General features: G+C 39.0%; 1 protein-coding gene across 8 annotated transcripts in view; it reads right to left on the bottom strand.

The window, feature by feature from the left end:
- Positions 1-22,801, bottom strand: part of EBF1 (EBF transcription factor 1) — a 270,793-nt gene that overhangs the window by 3,266 nt on the left and 244,726 nt on the right. For 4 of the 8 annotated variants that reach the window (XM_039559534.1, XM_039559535.1, XM_039559536.1 and 1 more), the window contains exons 12-16: positions 9,121-9,186; positions 8,360-8,537; positions 6,721-6,900; positions 4,401-4,595; positions 3,970-4,038 (exon numbers count right to left, since the gene is read on the bottom strand). In XM_039559534.1, the coding sequence (XP_039415468.1) occupies positions 3,971-4,038; positions 4,401-4,595; positions 6,721-6,900; positions 8,360-8,537; positions 9,121-9,186 (687 nt within the window). In that variant the 3' untranslated portion in view covers position 3,970. The remainder of the gene's footprint in view (positions 1-3,969; positions 4,039-4,400; positions 4,596-6,720; positions 6,901-8,359; positions 8,538-9,120; positions 9,187-22,801) is intronic. The other 4 variants (XM_039559538.1, XM_039559539.1, XM_039559540.1 and 1 more) reach the window with 1 other exon arrangement.

Here is a 22,801-nt window from a genome sequence, read left to right as displayed (position 1 = left end):
AGATGTACTTTGAGTTAAATTAATATATAAGTATCACTCATAAGAGACAGCTATGTACACAATAAAAATGGCAAGTTTCCTTCTAACTGAAAAGTGATTCAAATTGCAAGTGACTTCGCTGAATTTACTGGTTTTCTGTAGAAAAATTGTCCCTCCTTAGTATCAGTATCAGGCCCCAACTTGTTTTTCTGCTTTTCATTTCAAATTCCCAAAATGCTCAGGAGGCTTTGACTCGACCCAACCGTTGCCACACATTCTGTTACTCTTTTAAAAGCAAAGCAGGTACTGGCACCACATTTGGGAAAACAGCTGGAGTCCCACAGGCCACCACTGGCATGGCCCTGGAGGGCTGTCCCTTGCAGCAGCACTCTGGCATGGGTCACTCCCCTGTGCCAGTCCTCCCAAAGCTCAATGTTCATCCCTGGGACTCACGTATGCATTTCCAGGTGCTCAGAAAAGGACTTAAACTCTCAAATCCAATTTTCAAATTGAAATATGTGTTTAACTCGTGGCTTAGCAGACCAGCATCTTTCTTATTCCACTTGTAGCAGACACCACCAACTCCATCAAGTGAGTCGTAGGTGAATTTTAATTTAGGATGTTTTCTCTTTTGCTGGCTGAGTTGAATCGTCAGCATTTCTTTATTAAGTTTCCTACCTCACTTTTTATGAAACCACCACCTCTCTTAGCAGGGAGACATTTATTAAAAGTCAACAGCTACAGTTTTGCACATAAGGTGACCTCCAGCTCGATCTCTCTCTATTTACAGGGGACACAGATCAGACATCCCAAGTGTCCAGGTGACACACTGTGAGCAAGCACATCATTACAGGGGTAGTCATGGAAGTTTATGATGGAAACTGTAAAAAGAATGTGTCTCTAAAGTGCCAGTTGTACAGTTATTTGCCAAGAGGTAGAAAACAGATTCGCCTTCAGGTTGGTGGCACTTCCCGGGCACATGATTTAAATGCTGGAGCTGCCTGCCATTCCAGACATCTGGACATGTAATTTCTTAAGGAAGGACTCAACCCCGTGACTGGTGCTGATTCATTGTGCTTTAATTACAGCTGCAATTATTTGATAAGAACAGAGCCAAAGTAAAAGACTCACAGATTTGGGGTTGGAGGGGGAGAGGAGGGAAATGTTTTCTCCACAAACACCACCATATGTGCAAGAATTACAACTCTAATCAGCAAGGGGAGAACAGCTCGAGTAAACTGCACTGATTAAATGAAATAAAATGAGAGGAGAAGGAGAGAATGCAAAACACATCCAACATGTTTGCAGCAGGCCACCCTCAGAGGTGGCACACTGCAACAGCATTTCAATTACTAGAATTTGTCATGTGGAATCACTGTACTGAATGTGTCCCCCCACATAAGGGTTCTTCAAGGAGCTGAGAGTGAGGATAAAAGGGACAGAACAGTGAGTTAAGTTGCTTTAAGTCCTACAGGAAGACACTTCAATGAGAAGCATAGAGGACACTTTAGGAAAAGGTGTTGCTTTGCTTTAGAAAAAGTATCCCTTCTTCAGAAAATGTAAAGATACTAATCCAACAAAAAATTCTCAATCCGAAAGATTCATCAGAAGCAAATCAATTTCACCGATAAGTGGTCAAGAATTGTGTCCCTTGGGACAGGACAGCTGTCTACCCTGGGTAGGAGCCCAAAAAAGGTGAGATAATTGCAATTCCTCCCTTCATGATTTAGACATTTCCCTGTGGTTACAGATCAGCTGTGCACCTTTTTCTGTGGGAAACAAATGGCACAGAGGCAGATCTTAGGTCATTTTTTCAAAGCATTATTGTTTTTGAAGAGCTCTGAAATTCTGAATTAAATTACAAGGCAAATGATATCTTTTCTGCCTAAAAGCTTTGATATTTCCATTCTTTCCAAGCCTTCATTTATATCACTCCACTTTTATTCCATAAGTGCTGCATCTAGTCATGCAAATTCTCTCAGCTGTAGCCTGTTATTGATCCTGAAAACAGAGATATCAGTGGGAAACAGTGTAGGTATGAGATCACACCACCTCCAAAAAGGGAGGGCAGAGAATAGAAAAGCTCCCACCAATGGCCTTTATTTCTTCTATCATATACTAATTTGTATTTGCTGCAAGCAAATTACAAAAATAATGTATTTGGGGTTTTACAAAATTGCATGGCAAAGAGAACAACAGATAAGCCTGGCTGCTGTTTTAGTGAGTTCTGCTGATATCTAAGCTACGTAAGGAAAGCTTGATTGCTTTCTGATGTATCCAGAAGCCCAAGAGAGATAAGACAGCCTCCTTATACATGGTTGTTTATTTAAGCATTAAGGCACAACAGGCAGTGCATCTCTGAGTGATTATTACAAGCCTCAGGTGGTGTCAGAAGGACCAAAGGCTGTGTGTCTTTAACTCACCCACAAGTTCAGTGATGACCTAGAAATGAACCATCTCTTGGTGTCTCATTCTTATTATGAAAACTGAATTGCTAAATAAAAATTAGAGGAAATGCTCAGATCTGTGTGGTTTCTGGGCATTGCGGATGTGGATGTGACATAATGAGGAGGCAATCAGCTCCAGTTGTGTCCGGTGCTCTCGGCTCATTCCATAATTGCTTTTCATAACTACACAGAACCTGAGAATTCTGTGTCTTGTGAAAGGAGAAAGAGTGCCTGAAAAAGCTTTCTCCTGTTACTCATTTTTTCTCTCCATCCACAACAAGAAGATGGGACAAGGTGAAGAGAGGAAAAAAACATTAACGTGTTCAAAAGTTTGGTTTTTTGGTTTTTTTTTTTTTTTTCTTTCTGATGGGAAATATTTTTAGCTGTTGCTTTTAAAACTTGAAGCATGTCAGCACTGCCAATTCTTTTAAATGTTCAAAAATGAACCTCCTAAATGCTGCAGTTCACCTGAAAATTTTGTTTTGTCTTACTCCTGACACAGTTTGTATTTATAATGAAGCCCTAACTGAAGGTACCCAAGTTCTGCTTATGAGTTCCTAGTAAATTTACAGCTTCTGCACAGTTTCTGTGTGTGTGTGTGTGTGCACCTTGAAGGATTCCTCCTCCCAGTTCACCAGGGTAACATGCACTGAGGACAATGCTTTCCTTCAGGCACAATAGAGCCAAGCTTTTATGAATGAGTTCCTTCCATTCTGCTTGCATACAGATTTTTTTGGCTGTTAATGGTGCTATCAGTATTTTGTCTTCAAGCCCAGTGTTCCTCTTTCCAGAGATTGAGGAGTGATGTGGAGTTTGTGCAACCATCCTGCTCCGCACATCTTCTGAACCTGGCTTTAAAAAGGATGGATTTTATTCCCCACTCGATGCTCTTTGGGTAATTTGCACAGGCTCGTGGAAAGGAAACAAATCTCAGGTCTGGGGGAAGCACAATGCACACCACGAGATCTTTCTCACCTCTGGCAGCTGGAGGCAGCTGGCTGCATCAGCTTAAGGAAACCCCTGGATCTAAGTAAGCATGAAAATACCTCTCTCAGCACACTGATGTGCAGTGAGGGAAACACATGGGGAGGTTTAGGCACCGTGTTGTAAAACAGACTGAGCCAAACAATGAGAAGGGCAGTGCTGGGCTTTGCTGCACCCTCAGTTTGCCAAGCTTTTGTCTGTCACTGCCTCACCTGCATCACCCCTTCAAACAGATTTAGATACTAATGCTTGCAATGAGAGGGGAAGGGATGCAGAAAAGCAGCAGCACCTTGATACCAGCAGTTCAATAGGCTTTCCAAAAGGCCCTGTGCCATTTCTGGAATTAATTGGCACCGGAGTACATTAATCAGTGGAAACTAATGTTTGCCCTGGTGTGAGTTAAAGTGGAAAACACTGCTGTTAGTTTGTAATGCATCTCCTATTTATGAAAGGGAAGGTTTGTGCCAAGCTCTGTAACGGTCTATTTGCTCTCAGTAGGATTTCTGCACAAGTGTACTATGACAAAGGACAAAAAGGAAGGGAAGATTGAGTGACGTACTTCAGGAGAAGGCCAGCCCCTGGAGAGACCCTGCAGTGGAGTACTTGCTAGAGTCCACAAAAGACTGGTCTGATAAAGGACGACAACAGGGAATAAGAGAGGAAAGAAAGAAAAAGGACGGTATTAGTAAGCTGAAATATTACTTGTGTTTATCAAAACAGTAGGTCTGTGCTTTAACAGACACAGCCTCTCAATTCAGCAGTATTAGTTGAGTTAGAGATAGGGTGGTTGCCAAACACCTGCAGGGTACAAGGTGGGCTGGGGATGGAGTCCAGATACTATTTACAGGAGGAAACTTCAGGACAGAGCCCACCGGGGATCCCCCACTGCCTTCGCTCCCCTGGGACAACTCGGTGTCACTTCGAGCCTCATGAGGCACCGTGAGCTCACAGTTGGGAGCAGCCACCTCCTGCAGCCTTGGTTCCACCTACCTTGCAGGCTATTGCCATTGGTGCTGGTGCAGGTGGGAGGTGGGGAGGTTTGGGGTCTCACGACAGGCGCAAACGCACTCTTCTGTTTCACCGCTGAGACCATGTTGGCTGGTGAGAAGGAGAAAATCCCAGAGGAGCTGCTACAGTTGGAGGGGAGGCTAGTGGAGGAGGCCATTGTTGGACTTGATGGCACAACTAGAGAGAAGAAAGACCCCCAAAAAGACATTCCTTAGTACTCAATAATAACAGGCTTCAGGAGCAAGAGAATTATTCTTGGATGCTCTCCAGCTTTTTAGGGCTGAACTGAGTGTTCAAAATGCAGATGTGCTACATGGGAAGTTCAGTCTTTAAACACAGATATCCTTAAACCCTTATTTTATTATATAGTACAACAAATATCTTTGGTTCATGTATTTACCATCAAGCTTTTAAGCAAATTTCTTTTCACGACAGTAAAGCTAACTATAATATTCAGAAAGCACTGCCAGTTTCCCCTCTTATCCAACAATAAAAAAAAAAAGGACCAAAAGTGACATCCCATACTTCCATTCTTTGTCCTGTTTAGAAACTGCTTAGACATACAAGTGGGCTGTGAATAATTACGTATTATAGAGTAAAATTATGATCATCTGGGCTTTGAATTATTATTTTATTTGCATTTATGTAGATAAAAATCACCCTATTTAAGTTCTTATTTGAGAATCTGATATCATATTTGTTAACACTGAGGAAATCAATTAATGGAAATTAAACGTTCAAAGTTTCACAGTCTGACAGATACAATCTTAGTCTGAAGTCACTCTGTGTCTGGAAGTACTTGCTAAGGGAGAGCAATCAAAGCACCTAAATTGAATTGCTACTATACAGCAATTAGTTTATTGATTTAATTAAGAATGCCACCTTTTAATTTTCAGGTCATGATTGAAGCATTTTCTGATTCAATGGATTAGACATTAGCAGAATGACAGATCTACCAAGAAAACCTCCCAAAATATAAATAGAATAGAGAACCAGGGCTAGGAAGTGAAGTGCTATTCTAAAGAGGACTTCGTTCATAAATATGAAATAATACACTGCTACAGTATTTTAAATGAATTACTGGCATCTGCTTCCAAGAGGAGATGTCTCATCAATCATGTTATATTATGAATTCAGAGTGTGCAGATTCTGTGACAGTAAATCCAACTTAATAAGTAAGGTACTTTGTAACATTACATGTTACATTATTATTAGAGTACAAAAATAATCACTGGTTAGCAATTCCCAGGTTATAAGTACTAGTTGTGTGGGTAAATAATTTGTTCTAAATTTGCAGCAGATAAGAAGCCTTGGAGTTAAGTATTTTATTCAGAGTTCCTATCCCCTTTTTGATTCTGATTCAATTCAAAATAATTCATTACTGCTGTTACACCATTAACTTCAGATTTGCTGTGTAAACTTTGGTACCTTCAGCAGTTGGTTTGTCCTGTCCATGCTACAGTCCCAGCCTATAAATCTATTTATATGTCCAGACCTTCAATCCTGATTCTGCTGTCAGCTTTCTACAGATGTCAGTGGAATCCTTTATGCCTCATGAGCAATGTCAGAGGAATTGGGCAGGTCCTGCTCATTTAATTTTCTCATGTGACCAGGGATTACTGAGCTGAGCGAGCAGCTGCAGAATAGGTTCATAGGCCTTTACCAATAGAAACGTATTTATATTTAAACAGCTTACTAAACCTTTAATATCAAAATGCAGAAAGTTAGTCCTGCACATAAATATTTCCATGACTGGGACTGTAGACCAGCAGCTCTTCACGCCATGGAATGTATGATTTGTATGACTTACATTTCTGTGGCATTCACTGTACTGACACTAAAACACAGAATCATATTTTACTGACTCAGTGAAGTCAAAGTAATGCTACTTAAAAAGCAAGTGGAATATAAACAATCAAGCTTAGGCCCAGTAGTAATTCATAATCTTTATAAAGGTTATGAACATATTATTTGCTCAGAAGTTGAGGACGGTGTTTCTTACTTACAGAGTATAAGGGAAGTTATGAAACTATCAGACTAAATCATGACAGACAAGCTTTGCAAGCTCTTAATAAGACTCCCAAATAATAATAAAAAAATAAGAATAATACTAAAACAGAGAAGAGAATTTCTGGCAACACTAAGGTCTTCAAAGTGCATCAAAGGTCCGTGCCTTGCAGAGTAGAGACCAAATTCTATTTCAAGTGCTCAAAATAGAAAATAAATATTGAGCATCACAGAAAATCTACTGCCTCCTTCTAATAAAAATGTGCAAAATACAGAAAATACATAAAATACTCACTGGCATAGGGAGAATTGGCAGCAGATCCATTCAGGAAGGTTGGAGAACCGCCTAAATTTGACATTCCAGCATTCCCATAGCCATTCATGCTTGTTGTGACAGAGTTGTAGTTTGTCTGCTGCGGGGTGGTGCTTGGCACGTAGCCATGAGGTGACACACTGCTGGAGTTGCGAGTGAAACCTTGTGTGGGGAGGGAACACAGTCAGAAACTGGAATTAGCCCCACAACAGTTTCCTACACAAACCAAGGGGGAGCTCAGTCCAGCCAGGGAGAACAGGGAGGGATGGGATTGACCCCCCAGGACCACCAGGGACCCAAATTGGGACGCCTCCCTGCCCAGGTCGCTGCTGGAGGGAGCACAAAGGTGGAGGAGGGAGGCTGGAGCCTCCAGAGCTCCCCAGGCAACCCATGGATGCCCTGGAGCAAAGATCACCGCGGGGTGTTAGATGAACGCTCACTCTGAAAGCGCTGCTTGTAGGAAATGAAGTAAACATGACCTACATTTTCAGAGTGAGGAGTCCAGACCCACTCAAGGTATGTTAAAAGCACGTGATTGTTGTTAACTCTTTTCTGATGTCGCTGTCATTTAACACATCTCAGATGCTCACTGCACACTTCAGGAAATGTAGTGCATTTCTCCAGCTTGTGGGATATCCTTTGTCCTTCTGCCTCGGTCTGATCATTATGTTGGTGGGAAATGAGCATCAAATTTGACAGCAAGTTAAAATTTGAATCTCTACCTAATTCTGAAATGGCATTTTAGGAAACTCATATCCAAATATTCATAAAGATAGATTTGTTTCTAGAAGCACAGAAATACAAAAATACTTTTCACTCCTAGAAGAAAAATTGCCAATTTTTCTTCCTAACACACAGCATAAAATAATTCAATCTGAATGTAATTTTTTATTTTTTTAGTGTAATGCAAAAAGTTTTTGTCTGCTATTCTAGAAACAGCCTTGTCCTAACACTTTCTCATTAAAGTGTATTTTTAATTTGGAGAATGCATAGAGCTGAGCAAAGGAGAGGGCAAAATGCAAAGGGCTTTTACAAAAATGTTCTTCAGCTATTTTTTATTTTTAACTGTGGGAATTAAACCAATACTGATTTTATACAAAGGGAAAACCACTTTATTTTAAAAATTAGACAAGCTCTGAAAATGTCTTTGTAAACATTTCTATTCTTTGCTTGTTGTAAAATTTATGAAAGGCTCAAACTCTGAAAAAAACACAAAACAAATCTCTTGCAAAACAAACCCAAATGAAGTAGATAAACATTCAAGGGATAATTTTGTGTTATAAAGAAATGCTACACAAGGCCCAGACTGAGAGATCATCCATGCTCAGGAAAATATATATGCAAGTACTTAACATTAAGTACATGCTGAAGCCGATTAAAATTAGTGGGATTTAGACACAAATACAAGTGTTACTCTGGGCAGAATGAAAAGCTAGTTAGAGACATGCAGAAGTGCTTTTCCTGAGTTAGGGCAGCCCCATCCTGCGTCATCCAAGGGTGTGGGATGGGCTGCCCAGCCCTGCTCCCAGCCCTGAGCCATCCCTCTGCCACTGCCCTGCGTGGCCCCCTGACTTCTATCAGAAAAGATCCATAGAGAGAGGAAGATGAGTCTTCTCCTGACCCTGGTTGGTGGCTTGGGAGGCTTCGGAGACATTGACAGCGAGCTGGCCACTGAAGGAATTGACTCCCATCATTCCCGCGTGGACGGAGGTGTTGGCGAGGGCGGGGAGCTGGTTGTGGTTGCGGGGGACGCTGTAGAGTGCTTCGGCGATGTCTGCAGCTCTTTTCAGGATTATTTCCTACAGGATAAGTAGGGGAAAAAAAAAAATAGAAGAGTTACCAATGAGACTCTGACAAACCTCTTCTTACAGCCTCAAATGAAACAGTTCCCTGTCCAAAGGCTAAAGGTTTTCTTTCTGAACCAGCTGGCTGACAGAGAGCTAATGCTTGTAGGAGCTGCTGCCTTCCTGATAAATCCTGACATCTGTGGTAAGAGAGTTGGAAGTCTCAGTCCCAGCGGCCACACTTTGTATAAAAAGACCAACTGGAAGGATGGGGCTGGAGCCTGGACTTGCTCCACCTTAGAGCTCTCTTTAGGGGAAGATGGAAAAATCACTGGTGGCAAGTCATAATGCACAACATTGCCCATATTATATAGGATCTGGTGAAAGTGGGGAAATGCCTCCATGGTGCTTTTACAAACACTAAATTCACACCCTTTAAAAAAGAAAACAAGCAAACTAAACCCCACCCCAGATATGGCATCGCCCTCTACATTTATTCGTGTCTCCCATTGTAGTATCACATCCTTTTAGCCCCTGGTCTAGCTGTACATGTAAGAAACAGCCATGTTATAGAATTGCTGAAGTAGAATGCATTTACCTGGTTATTATGTGGCATACCATAGAGTGCTTCTACTAAATCAGCAGCCCTCTTAAGTATTACTTCCTGTCAATATAAAAACAGAAGCATTCTTCTGAGTTCAATAAACTCCTTGTGGGGAAAACAAATATTAGAATCTTTTATTCTCTTCTATTAGGTGCACTGTGTTTTGTAGTGTTTTTTCCTTCTTTTACTCCCACCAGGTAAACCTTAATTGTAACAACTCTCAGCAACCACTGAATGGTGTTAAATCACTGGTTCATCCTATTCACACACACGCTTAATCAAGTCAAAAGGTGAGAATCATTGGTGCTGCAAAATAAAATACATCACTCAATTGTCTCTACCATCTGCACTATAAACCACTCATGGGTTTATTGCAGAATACAATCCCGAGGTCATTTACTAGATTACTGCAATCAATGTCATTCAGAGCATGTTATGAATCCCTTCAATGTGTTTATTTTATTCTTAATTGCGTGCTGCAGGAATTGTGACCTTACCCAGCAGGCCACATTCAGAAGATACCCAATCAGTCCTGTGCTACCGGTAATGTAACCCTTTGACTTCTTCAGTTTGTGTCCTGGTACAAGGGGTCAGAGCAGAATCCATGTACATGAAATGATGCCCAAGAGAAAAACACATGCAGCGTGTGAGAGGAGGGCCCAGGACCATGCAGTGTTTCCTGGAAAAATTCCCTGCATGGACAGCAGACTTTAAAATAGTCTGAGATTCAGTTCTCCATTTTGGGCATTTTTTTTCCCCCTCCATTTTCTTATTTGTTCCTTTTCATTTAATATTTCTCAGGGTATTTTATACTGGCATTCAAGTAACAATAGCATTTCCTGTGTTCTTACATTTTACAGCATCCTGATGATAACCCTGATAGAAAATATAAAAATGCATTGCAGTATTAACCCAGAAGAATTTTTTTTCCTTATTATTTCAAGGCATCTTTCAAAGCAGATTCCCAAATGCCCAATCAAAACTGGCCAAGAACATCCTTTGAGTAAAACAACGTATTTTTGTAGTTCCTAAGTACTGCTCTAATATTCTAACATGATGCTATTCAACATGGCATATTTCTGTAAGTAGCTTACAAAAATAGTACCAGTTCTAAGGATTTTACAGTTTTCTACAAAGTTAAACTTTTAAACTTAAAATATTTTACACAATAGCCATATTTTATACCAAAAAGAAACAGTAATGCTCAATTTTCATATACTGTAGACTCTGATCAGAAAATAGAGATATAATTGCATTCATTTTGCTGTCACCATAACCTCTTCAAAAATCCTTGAACAACTCTTCAAATGACAAGCTTTTAGATGCATATTAGCATTTTTTTCAATTTTAAATCCTCTATAATATAAGATAAAATAGTTGTCATACTGCAGTAACTACTTATGACATATATAATGTCCTAAATTCAAAAATGAGATGGAGGATTTTTCTTCTCCCAGTAAACATTTAGGCTTGCCTTCTGCTGTACACACCCCTGTCTCAGAACACACATTTAAATTATTTTCCACATATGAAGTGAGATGTAATACATAATTGATGGATTTTTAAATCACTACATTTGAAGCAGATTCTGAGGAGTTAAGTTGCTACAGCCTCTTTCTGTTGGTGGGTTTTGTTTGTTTGCTTGATTTTTTCCTTCTTTTACATTTGTTTGTTTGTTTGCTTGATTTTTAAGATTGGGGTTGGTTTTCTGCTGCGATTGTTGGTTGGGGTGGGTTTTTTGTTGCTTTTGACCACAGCAGTGAGCAGTATAATCACAGACAGACAGACAGACACAAACAGCATCCGGGTACAAACAATCCTTGTTCGTCACAACACTGAGGTGCCCTTTTTACCTCATGTTGAAGATACAAACTAGAGAAGAACAGAGACATTACTGAAAAAATGTTCTCTTTTTCAATCCTTGATTTTAGATGGAAAATTACTGCACAGGTGTTTGACTTTGCAAACTAGGATTTATTACACTTCAGTAGAAATTGTTTGCAGTATATATTTCACTGATGGAAAATTAGAATGTGATACAGAGCCCACAAACTGCTTTGGTATATTGTTAACCTAAGCTGTCATTATGCCAAATTACTAAAAAAAAAGAAACTTTAAATAGTCATTTCTGCTCTACCTGACTAATCATAGTTATTTATATAATGCTGAGCTAAAAACCTTAGAGTGCATCTAAAAAGAGATTGAAAACCATGTTAAAAAATGAGGTAATTACATAGAATCTTACAGCTGCTCTACCTAATATCAAATATATTTCAGTTCTTAAACACTGGAAGTTCTTTGATGCCATATCATATTGCATGTAAATAAAACTAATTGTCATGATGCTTTATTGAAACATTCTTGACGAGTAGCATTCAATTTCCTTAGCTAGTCAACGCTTATTTTTTTTTCAACATTATCAGAGTCTGTAAATTTGAGTCTCATACTTTCTCTAACAATATTTTCACACAATAAAAGCATTTATTGTTTATGATGTTTTCAGATCATACAAAGTAGCTGGTACACAGAAAAACCCTCCTGTGTCAAATAGTGGTATCTTCTATTCCTGAGCTGACGGTACTTCTTATAGACACAAACCAGCTTTAAAAATACACGATAAAATGCTGCTAAAGACAGGCTCAAGACATTAACTTCTTGTTTTCTGAATGCATCTTAAACCCTTTGCAGCTCTGCCTAAATTACAATAGAAGCTGCTCCACGTACAAAGGAGCCCCCGAAGTCCTCTATAAGTTAGAGCAGCAGACCTTGCAAGGTGCTTGGATTGCGGTGACCAGAAAATTGTTCTCACCTCCATGTCATTACGCTCACAGTGAAGCAGCCCCCGAGCATGTTTGTGTTCGGGATCTAATATATTGCCTTTCAATCAGAGCTGAGAGCCACTGAACACATAGACAGAACATGACGAGCAGGTCAGGAAAGCAATAAAGATTTTACAGAGCTGTCCAAGGTGCTAAATTTACTCAATAATGGGTTTGGCACCATAGTGTTAACCTCTCATTTACTACCAGTTTGAGGGACTAAATTGAAGTAGCTGACTTCATTTACCTTGAAATGTATATTTTATGACATTATGTAAGTAGATTGAAAGGGCACTGCAGTTTTAACAATTTAAAGGCTAGAGCATGTTTAAGATGAAGCTTGAATATTTATCGTATATTGCACTTAAACTATATTGTATATTAAAATGCATTGATTAAATTTGTAAAAGGTATTATAAAAAAGGACAGCTAGTATAAGAGATCTATGTCTTTTAAAATCCAATTGATACTGCACGTTACCACTGTGATGGTAACAGATAAACAGATAGAGAGGTGGACAGAGCAGCAGACAGAGCAAAAAGTGAGTGAAACTCACATTCCATAAAAAGAAATCTCTGCATAAACTCAAGGTCTGTTACTCCAGATATTCTTTTGTTCACAAAAATTTTTCTTTGCCTTCATCTCCGAAGCCTAGATTTTCATAGCAGTAAGTGGGCATCATGTAAGGTCCTTCCAATTGAATATGCAAGTGGAAATATTTCCTGAGAGAGACAGAGTTTGACTAAAGCTAATATCTAATTTATGGGGGCATTTGTCAAAGAAGATCCACTTTTCTGTTAATGCTAAAAGTCTGACAGCTTTTGGTTTAGAATAAAGGACTTTGCAGCATTTAGCTAGACCTAAGTGAGGGTCGTCTATTTTTGCAGTTCGTTTCAAACAAGAATAATTTTATTTCTCTAAAAATAACAATTGAGCAAATATTGAGAAAAAGAAAGATTACTTTAGTCCTTAAATATGATACATCAGAAATCTGCACTCCATGAAGCTACACAGCAAAACTCCAGAGTCAATTTTTACTCCAAACTGAAGCTGATTTTCTACTGAGGGATTTTTAGTTTTAGTAATTTTTGAAACAGGCTCACAATTAAGTATTTTGATCAAATTTTCCTTCTGAAGATAATAAGGGGTGTCTACATACACAAAAAAGGGGGTGAGTAGCAAAATCTACTGCAACTTTTCATATCCCAAAATTACTGTAGAAAAGATACTACAAATCATACCGGAATAACTACGCTTTTGAAGCACAAAGACTGAAATTCAAACCAAATCCAATTCTGAGTGTACCTTGAACACTACAGCACCTTTGTGTGTTTTGTTGGAGGCCTGCATTCCCTTCAGAAGGATTTCATTAAGAACATGAAACTTGCATTTCAAGTTTTGTCATGATGAAAACACTTTGTGTCAAGATTTATCATGACAAACACATCCTATGTTAGCTTTAAAAGAGATGGGCTATTTCTTCTTGCAACATCTGCTTACTTTTTATTCAGAAACTCATGAAAAAAGAATCCACTCTGTGTCCCAAAAGGGCTGTGAGTCTGGTGAGATAAAGGGTATATAGAGTTACACTGAGTTGTTCAGATAAAGTAACTAAATTAGATAATGTTCAAGGTACTCGTTAAATCGAAATGAATTTTGTCAAGAAGAAGCTGACCACAATATATAACACTCATCAGCCACATACTGTATTATTGAGACCACCAAAGGATTTATGAACTCGTGGAGGGCGTGGGGGGAAAGCTGTTCCAGCATCCTCTGAGGCATTTATCTTATGTGTTGTCTGGATATCATATCACCTTCTAATGCTCTTTAGCATTGTAATACAAGAGAGAGCTCATTCATCTTCTGAGAGGGTACTTAGGGATGATGATGTCATTCATACTTCCTTGACTCTTATGTCTGACCTCCTGCCTCTGCCTTCTAACTTCCTACTCTCATGGCTACTTGCAACAAAAAAGCTCCTCTGCAGACTCAAAATGCTCAGCCTCAGACACCCGTTCACTTCTTCACCTTGGAAAGGTCACATTCTGAAATTTCTAGTCAAAATCACAGTAATTTGTGCTCAAGCTTTCCCTTTGGTTTTCAACTGGTGAAATTATAAATGTGATAGTTAAGGACATGGGTTAGAAGTAAGTTTTAAACTTATACTTGAAATTTGCATATGCATTATATTTTAAAAGATAAAATTGTGAACACCTCTTTCAAATATAAAGGCAAAACCAAGAGAGACATTTAGAAGGATGCCAAAGATCTAAAATGCCAGACATTGAGCTTGGTACACAAGAGCTTCAGCCTGTCCAGAACATCCCATCTCTCCACATCAACACTGAGCACTGCATTATTGTATCATTTTCAGCAATTACAGCTTTGTAAAGACTCATAAACACCATTCAAAATGTAAAGATCCTCCATTTACTGTAAAACTGAGGGAGCCATGCCAGCCTAATGGGAAGTATAAAATAACAAGGCCATTTCTCTAAAAAGATATCTGTACTCACACAAAGTTGAAAACTTTTCCAGCAAACAAACTACTGAATTGTTTCCATATATTATGATTGAATCATACCAAAGAAATGAATACCATATAGATACCACAAACACAAGAAGGCAAAATGGGAGAGAAAGACAATATATCTCACTTGAGGGGCAAAAAAAAAGCTTCAGCTTACCACTGCCTACAGGGTGGAAGTGCACTGAATTCCTGCCACTGAATTTCAATGGCAACTTCCAGAAAACAAGTCTGCATTGCGAGCTAGAACCTTGGTCTTTCCAAGCCACTGTAGCCTCATCAGCCTCCACCCAAACTGAAAATCACAGCCTAAATTTTCAGCACTAAAAACAGTCATGCATAACCTTACCACCTGCTCCACAATGAGCCAACCTTATAAATAAAATATAGGAAGCCTCTATGAGGCAGCAGAAAGAACAAATGCTGAAGTGCAAATGGGAGCAGGCATTTATCCATAAACATTGAGAATCAATGATTAAAACTCCTCTTAACCACAAAGGTGATAAATGCATTTAGGGAAAACACACCCTGTCAAACAGTCTTTGCAAATGCTGCTGACAAAAGAAGGAACAAAATTATGATGATCACCTGAAAGTCTGTCCTTGCAAGTCTCCCATCTTACACCCATTAACCTCCTGGAAATATGGTGTAGTTAAACACTAAAAAAAAAATCCACCTCCTTTTTTAATCCACACCACTCATGCTGGTGGTCTCCATTTCCATAAATGATGGGCACATAATAACAACAACAGAATTAGTAGCTAACACAGATGTGTACTTCATCTAGATACAGGGTGGCATGGAATAAACCACCATTAATATTATTGGTTTGGAATAACTCTTTGAATAAACTGTCATTTGAGAGTCTGGATGCTCCCACCGTACTATCATGAACTGAGGCATCTGGAAAGTAATTTGGAGGGTTCTGTTGCTAAAAGCTCTGGACTTCTCTGCTAATGTTGGGTCTCTAAGTGAAGGAAGAGTGGGCATGTGGGAGCAGATATGCAGGACTAAAATCACTCTGCCAGGCCCCAAATCATCTCCTTTAGGGACTTTAGGGACAACAGTGATGTCATGACTCCCACCCAAGTCCCTCTGATAGCTGTAGAACTTTGCTTCTTTTAAGTATGTTTATAGCATGTGTTGCCCCCAACCCCTCACAGTTTACCAGAAAAAGGCATTTACAGCCACATGCAGGAACCCTTCAGAGCTGTCAAATCTTACCTCATGAGGCCAATCTACTTTTCATGCACCCAGTGCAGGGCTGGTAGTTATTACAGCATTGTACCCTTATATCTGTTCACAACCTACAGCACATCAGCTGAGAGCTGGCAGGCATCAGTCATATTTGGGACTCACAAACCTGTCCCTTCAGGAACCAACACTGTGGCAATTCTCTGGCCTCTCCTACAGCATTTCCCACAGATTGTCCTGCAGGTTCACACTGTGAGGGTCTAATGACAGATCCCCTTGGTCTGAAAAAGCGAGATCAGGAGAGGAAACACATTTTCCATGCTATACAAAAACCTGAAAGATCTGTAGTGTGTAAGGACCAGTTCTCCTGCACACACTTCTTTCATGCCATCCCATCTGTCATACAATGGTCCATTTGTCATATTCAGTGAATCACCAGAAGACAATCTAATTAGATATAAAATAGAGCACAAATGGGTAAGTCCACATAATTTAATGACTAACAAAAAATCCTTCACCAACTTCCCTTATGGAAATCCCTCCATCCCACCTGGTTACAGTGACTCACACTATTCCCATCTATCCAGGCTACAAAAGGATTATTCCTGATTTATCCATATGAGCAAGCAAATGACAACATTAGACTCTTCTCTTCTACCTGACCTCAAAAGTTCCCTCTAAATTTTCCTTATGTGCCTCCAATACCTTCAACCCCATGGCAATCTTGGATAGGAACTTCAGGCATTTATTTTTGAAAATTTACTGCAAACCATATGTATGAGCATCTATAGTACTTTAAAGCAGGGTTCATTATTGAGATTATGGAGACTTAGGTTTGGGGGTTTTTTTTGGTTTTGCATATGTAAGATTTCCTGATAGTTGCTCTTGCTAGTATTAACATTCCTATTTCTTGGGGAAAAAAAGAGAAAAAATGGGGGGAAAAAGAAGAGTTATTGCTCAAAATTTTCCGACTATTTTAAACCCATATATTTTTTGGAAATTGTCAACGTTCTCTTATGGAAGAAGAAGAATGTTTTGAAAGATTTGAAGGTCTGGCCTTAGGTAAACTTTCAAAGAATTTGGAAAAATGAACAGAGGCACTAAATTCTGACACTGTCATTCCAAGATACTGCACAGGCTGTTTTAGAAGCTTTATTCTATGGATTGTATCATTGTGTCCATTAGAAAAATTCCCTGGAATACTGGCGACTAAAAAAGATTACCTGTGGCTTGTGATTTTGTGCATGGCACAATGCAGATATCAAATTATGTATTTGTAAGAGTGAAGAGCTTTCCTTGGCAAATGGACAGGCTGATATCTATTTTCTATGATTTGTATACACAAAGACTTTCCAAACACAGGTAAAGTCCTAACACTTTTAAATTGATCTCACATTAGGTCAAACTAGACCATATTGGCTGGCAAAATTCACTTGGCTACATTTAAATCTATAGAGGAATATGCTTGGTAATGCATGGCAAAAATCCTGCTGAGGTAAATCAGAGGAGTTGTGTAGCAATTGAAGTGTAAATTGTAGATATGTGCTTTGTCCATTTTATTTTCACAGTTTGTCTTATGCATTTACCTATTTCAAAATCTAAATATGTCAAATTAGCTCTTTTCTATAAAAAAAACCAAACACAAGTGTTCAATGACATTAAAGACCCACCCATGCTTGCTTTTAATGAAGGAGAAAAAAAGCCCCCAACAAACTAAACCAAACCAAACAGAAAAACCCAGCGTATCATTAAGATCTGTGAAACTGTCACTTTTCTGGATTGGATGCTTCAGGTGGGAAGCATGAGCAGTTAGAAATCGAGTGTTCAGGTTACTTCTAATAGCAGGAGGAAACTGAAAAATAAGACACATTGAAATTCTGACCTACAATAATATTCCACTCCGTTCTGTGGAGAGCAGATGCATAAAAATGTTGAAATAGAGACTGGAATAATGTTGGTGGGTTTTAGTATTACAGCTAAAACACTGCTCAGTCATAACCCCTACAAATGACTACTTTCACTTACATTTTATCATTGGCATAATTAAAAGAAGTCTCTTGAAAGGGGCATTCTCATTACAGCCAAGGACCACTTCAGACCCAATTGAAATGAAAAGACAGACCATAGATTAGGTGCAGATACAAGTGGTAATTTCTAGGGAAGCATAAAATACCAATTGTAACAACCACATTTTATAACTATGTGTTCAAAAGACTCACAGTATTTTATTGGACAAAGAGGCTTTGGCTCAGAAAGACAACTTTAACAAAGTGGCTCCTAACAGATATTCTTAAAAAGTTTCAACTTTCTTATCAGAAATAAAAGATATTTCATTTTTCATATTGTTATTTTTAATTTACGGTCCTATAATTCAGCTGAAATTATCCAAAGGAAGAATAAATGTTGAATAACCATGAATTTTAGAAATTCATCCAACATTTCACAGAGGTAACACTATATTTCTGTGTACAACTCCACAAAGTAAAAGCAGGCACAGCATTTTACACAATCTAGGGCTCCTTTTTCACTGCTGAGGGAAAAGTGTTGCCATTGTCACTACACCAATATATTTTATAGAATTGCTTCAAAATACTGACTTTTCAAAATATATCAGTATTCCGGCAGCTTTTTTGATCAACCAAACCTCTTAGCTCCCGCACTAGTTTACAGCTGAATAATGAAAGAAAATCCAGATTATCAAATTATGATATATTTATGATATGTTTATAATTATGATATGTTTATAATTATGTTTATTAAAAATACTTTTAAACACATTTTATTTGTCTGAAGCTCACATTTGTGAAAATTAGGCATCTCTATTCTGTCAAATGTTTGGACTTCAAGATGCTATGTCCAGATGAAATTATGAATCCAGCATTATCAGTGGAGACACTTAGGTCATCCTAAAGAACAAAACCAATGAACTTCACAATTTCTGTATCTTGGGCTGCCCATAATATATCAACAAAAAATGTGTTAAATATATGTGGTTCTGCTTTAAAAAATGCTTCTGTGTCTTGTTTTCATTCTCCTCTCAGCAAACGTATCATTTGTTATCTCTAGTCACAAATGTATTCCAAAATGTTCTTTAAAATAAATCCAAAACGCATTTCCGTGTCTGTACAAGTAGGTTGAGATTGTGCTATTGTACTTAGAGGACATTCCAGTCCAGTTGAGTTATATCACCATAAGTTACATGATTGACTTTTACAGCAGAAAGAAAAGGTTGTACTCAAACAACTGTTATTGCCTCAATGGAAAAAAAAAAAAATCAATGAATGTAAAATGAACAAGAGATTTTGTCCGAGTTGCAGTTAATACTACTGAAGAGCTATGGATATTAAAAGGTCAACAAATAAATTAGTCCAAGTGTTATGAAATGAATGATTTGGCTTATAATTGTATTGAGTGCAAATTGTTCACTGCCTATTAGACCAGGTAATTTTTAACCATGGTGCCTCAATTACTGTTCCATAAGCAATAATACAGTTGTAAGAGCCACCAGTTCGATCGGGTGACCTGGGAGACACTCCAGGACAGCTGCCTTTGCTATGACAGATCACTGAGCCTGATCTCCAAATGGTGCCAAACCTTCTCTTCCTGGGAGGGGATCTCATAAAAGAAACATTACTGCTTGATTCATTTTACCAAAATGCTTGAGTTTTCTAGTGTCAGCAGCTGGGTGTAGATTGTGAGGCTCTGTATTTCTTAGAAGAATTACGACAAGAGGCATCCTATTGCTTCCAGCACTCTCTGCTAAATGGCATCATGATGGTTTGGAGGATGCTTTTTCTGCTACTCAATTGGGCTGTGTTGTGAGAAATACACGGCAATCATATTTTACATCACCACATAACACCTAAAACTAGGCCAGGAATGGAAACTCTAGGTGAGATTATAGACATTACTTCACACTTCAGCAATGCCCCGCATTCAGAGATCTCAAAGCACCACTTTAATGGGAGCAAATTAAACTTCACAACACACTTTCTAGGAAAACACACTCGCTCCCCCATCTTCATCAGAGACAGCCTTGAGGTGTAGCTGCTTGGCTGAAGTTACAGTGGTCTATGGTTACAACCAAGGCAAGTTTTGTAGGGTGAGGTAATATCTTTTATTAGAGACACCGATACAGGCGAGAAAAGGTACAGTCAGCACACAGGAAGCAAGGACAGGCACCCAAAAGCCTGTTTTATTCCAGCTATATCAGTTAATCTAAGATATAACCACTCCCTGCAAACCCTGATAGCCTTAAGAAGGGAAAAGGAATCAATCTGATATTGCTTTCATGCTATGAAGTAACAGCCATGGTAGCAGCTGTGTTTCCCCATTGTTCCTGTGTTCCCTGAGAGCCAGGGCTCAAAATAAGGCTATAAAGGGCTCACCAGGGTTCCCAGAGGACTGGGCCTTAAAGGACTGTAACTAGGCTGTAACTACATAGATCTGCTCTCTGCCCATATATAAAACAAACTGAAGAGGTAAGTGCAAATCCTGAATTATCAAATAATCTGCACAGGATAAACCACAATAATAAAAGCCTAATTAGAATAGATTGTACCCCGTACCACCAAATCCTGCTTATATTGTCACTTTGCTCTATTTTTGATAAATCACTACATTCAAACAGTCTGTTGGGAGGGTGGTTTTCCACTTCATCTCTCCATTGCACAAAAAAAGCGACACATGACTGGAGTCTGAATTTCCATTTCACCAGCATACAGTTGAACTGAATATTACTTGGCACAATACAGTATACAACTGAGCCACTAAATGGCTGATTTACTAAATTATTATTAGATGAGCTCTTGCTGTTCCAAGTGAAAGTGCAGTCACTGTCTCTCTTCATGGTGTGTTCAAATTGTTCTGTGTTTAAATATTCAGCATGAGGCTAATGTGAACTGATGAACTGAGACTACAAACGTTCACTTTCGATGCAGACAGAGAGACAGAGATGCAACGTATCATGTGGCCTGCAGAGGTGAAAATGATTTATATTTAAGGATGCTGCTGCCTATTTCCATTAATATAAGATATTCTTAATTAGCTTTGTGTTTGATTCAGGAGTTTGGAAATGTAGCTAGAAGCTAGAAAACAGCTCCAAAACTGAACATAGCTGTGTGGCTATGGAGGCATCAGAGTCCTGGTGAAGTGGTACTTGAGCCTGGATCTCTGCCAATAAAGTGCATGAGCTGCCTCCACAGTTTCATTTTTTGGTCTCTAATATTTGAGCTGTAACCTAAGAGTATCACCTGCAGTTCCTACCTGAGCATCAGAAATCCTCGGTATGTAAAGGACTGACTGTGTTGTGTAATTCTATGACTTTCTGAGGTGAGTGGATAAGGGGGAAATGGAAAAATAGATATTTTTATGAAAGGTTAAAGAAAAAAAGAAACAATTTCTTTACTGCCACCTGCTGGAGTTGACAATAACCCTTTGTCCCACGGAGAGAACAAGCTCCTCACTCGGAGGACAGTTACGGGGAGCATTTAAAATACTGTGATCCCAGACACTTACAGTAGATTAGAATTTTTTATTGGTGCTGTGTTGCCATAACAACATAAAGACAGCAGATGACTTAAGCTAAGCTTGCAAAGCAAAAGGCTGCTCATCTGGCAGCTAAAATGAATACAGTTCACTTCACAAGTTCCCCATATGGACCCTTAGTGTATGGTAATGAGGATACCATATGGTGGGAGAAAATGCACAGAGAACAATTGTGCTCCACTGGATGAGTGAAGTGAGCAGGAAGTTATGAGGAAACACAGGAGAGAGATTTGTGTGTGTGCTCTCTAACTCAAGGGTTTCTTTCAGAGGGGGGTTCTCTCTCTTCTTAATCTTCCTCCTAATATATACATGCATAGAAATGACAGAGAAACATATTGCACATTTTGCAACATCATTCATCATAAACTGTCAGCCGTGTTTGTAAATCAGCTTGGTAAGATCTTAGAAATTTGTAATTCTTAAAAGGTAAAAGTGCTAAGTTTTTAGACAAAGTGCAGGAAAATTTAAGCACTTCTGACAAGTAGAAACATTAGTGGTAATCATTTTAAAAATGCTTGCATCTTTCTGCCCGCATGTTTAGCTGTAAATAATGCCGCAATGAATAAAAGCTTTAAAAAAGGGGAGGGGAGGATGAAATGGAAAAAAATATTTTTTATTTTATTTCCAAAAGGATAAAAAATAATAGATTATCAGAACCATATGCATGCAAAATTCTGCTGTAAATGTACATATGCTATACAGTACACTGTACTAACCAGATCCTAAACCTGGTAAGACAGCTTGCTAAAGGCTGCAAAGTCAATTTTGTACTACACATGCTTCATAAAAGATGAATATAAATGCATTAGTTAGACACGGTGAGCTAAATTAGAAGGTCAGGCAGGGCTGGAAGGGCTGAAATATCACACAACCAATGACTGTAATTACTCTTTTTTTAAGTCTATTAAGTGGTGTTGTTCTATCAAGGCTCAGGGGTATAGGACATGAAGTACAAGATAAAGTAATGTGTATTTATTACTCCCACGGGATCAATTTACTAGATATTTTCAGCTCCATGGAGCAAAATACACAAATGCAGCTCTTGTTACTTTCTTCAAACTGTGGCTTTTTCCTTCAAAACCTGCTCCTCGAAGGGACTGTGTTTACCTGTTTGGTGTCTTCCTGCCATCCTCAGTTAATTGTTGTATTTGAAACCAACCAGGATGAGGATACAGGAACAGAGAAATGTGGGGATCCCTCCTACAGGATGTTCAAACAAGTGGTTTGAGTGGCTCAGATGGAATGTGCAGACTAGAAGATCCAATCCCAGGCATGATTTTTACCCCAAGGCAAAGCAGAAAGTGGGAGTGGAGAATGGCACAGAGCTCCTTGTCATCATGTTAGCCCTGATCTATTAAAAGTTTTGTCATAGATTCTAAATTACACCATCTGCTCTAATCATTTGCTGAGTAAATGCTGACCCAGTTATAAAGAAAGCTCACTGAAATGTGTGTGCATACTGCTGACCTTCAGAAAGGAAAGGGCTCCTTGCCAGCCCTGTGTGCTGGCTCTGCCCTTCAGCGAGCAGTCTGTCCCTTTGCTGTCTCCTTTCAGACTCTCTGCATATTCCCAGACACCCCTCTGA

The sequence above is a fragment of the Corvus cornix genome, chromosome 13 (assembly GCF_000738735.6).
Source record: "Corvus cornix cornix isolate S_Up_H32 chromosome 13, ASM73873v5, whole genome shotgun sequence".
Lineage (NCBI taxonomy): Eukaryota > Metazoa > Chordata > Aves > Passeriformes > Corvidae > Corvus > Corvus cornix.
The sequence above is the reverse complement of the archived record's forward strand: the minus strand, read 5'-3'. Positions and strand labels throughout refer to the sequence as shown.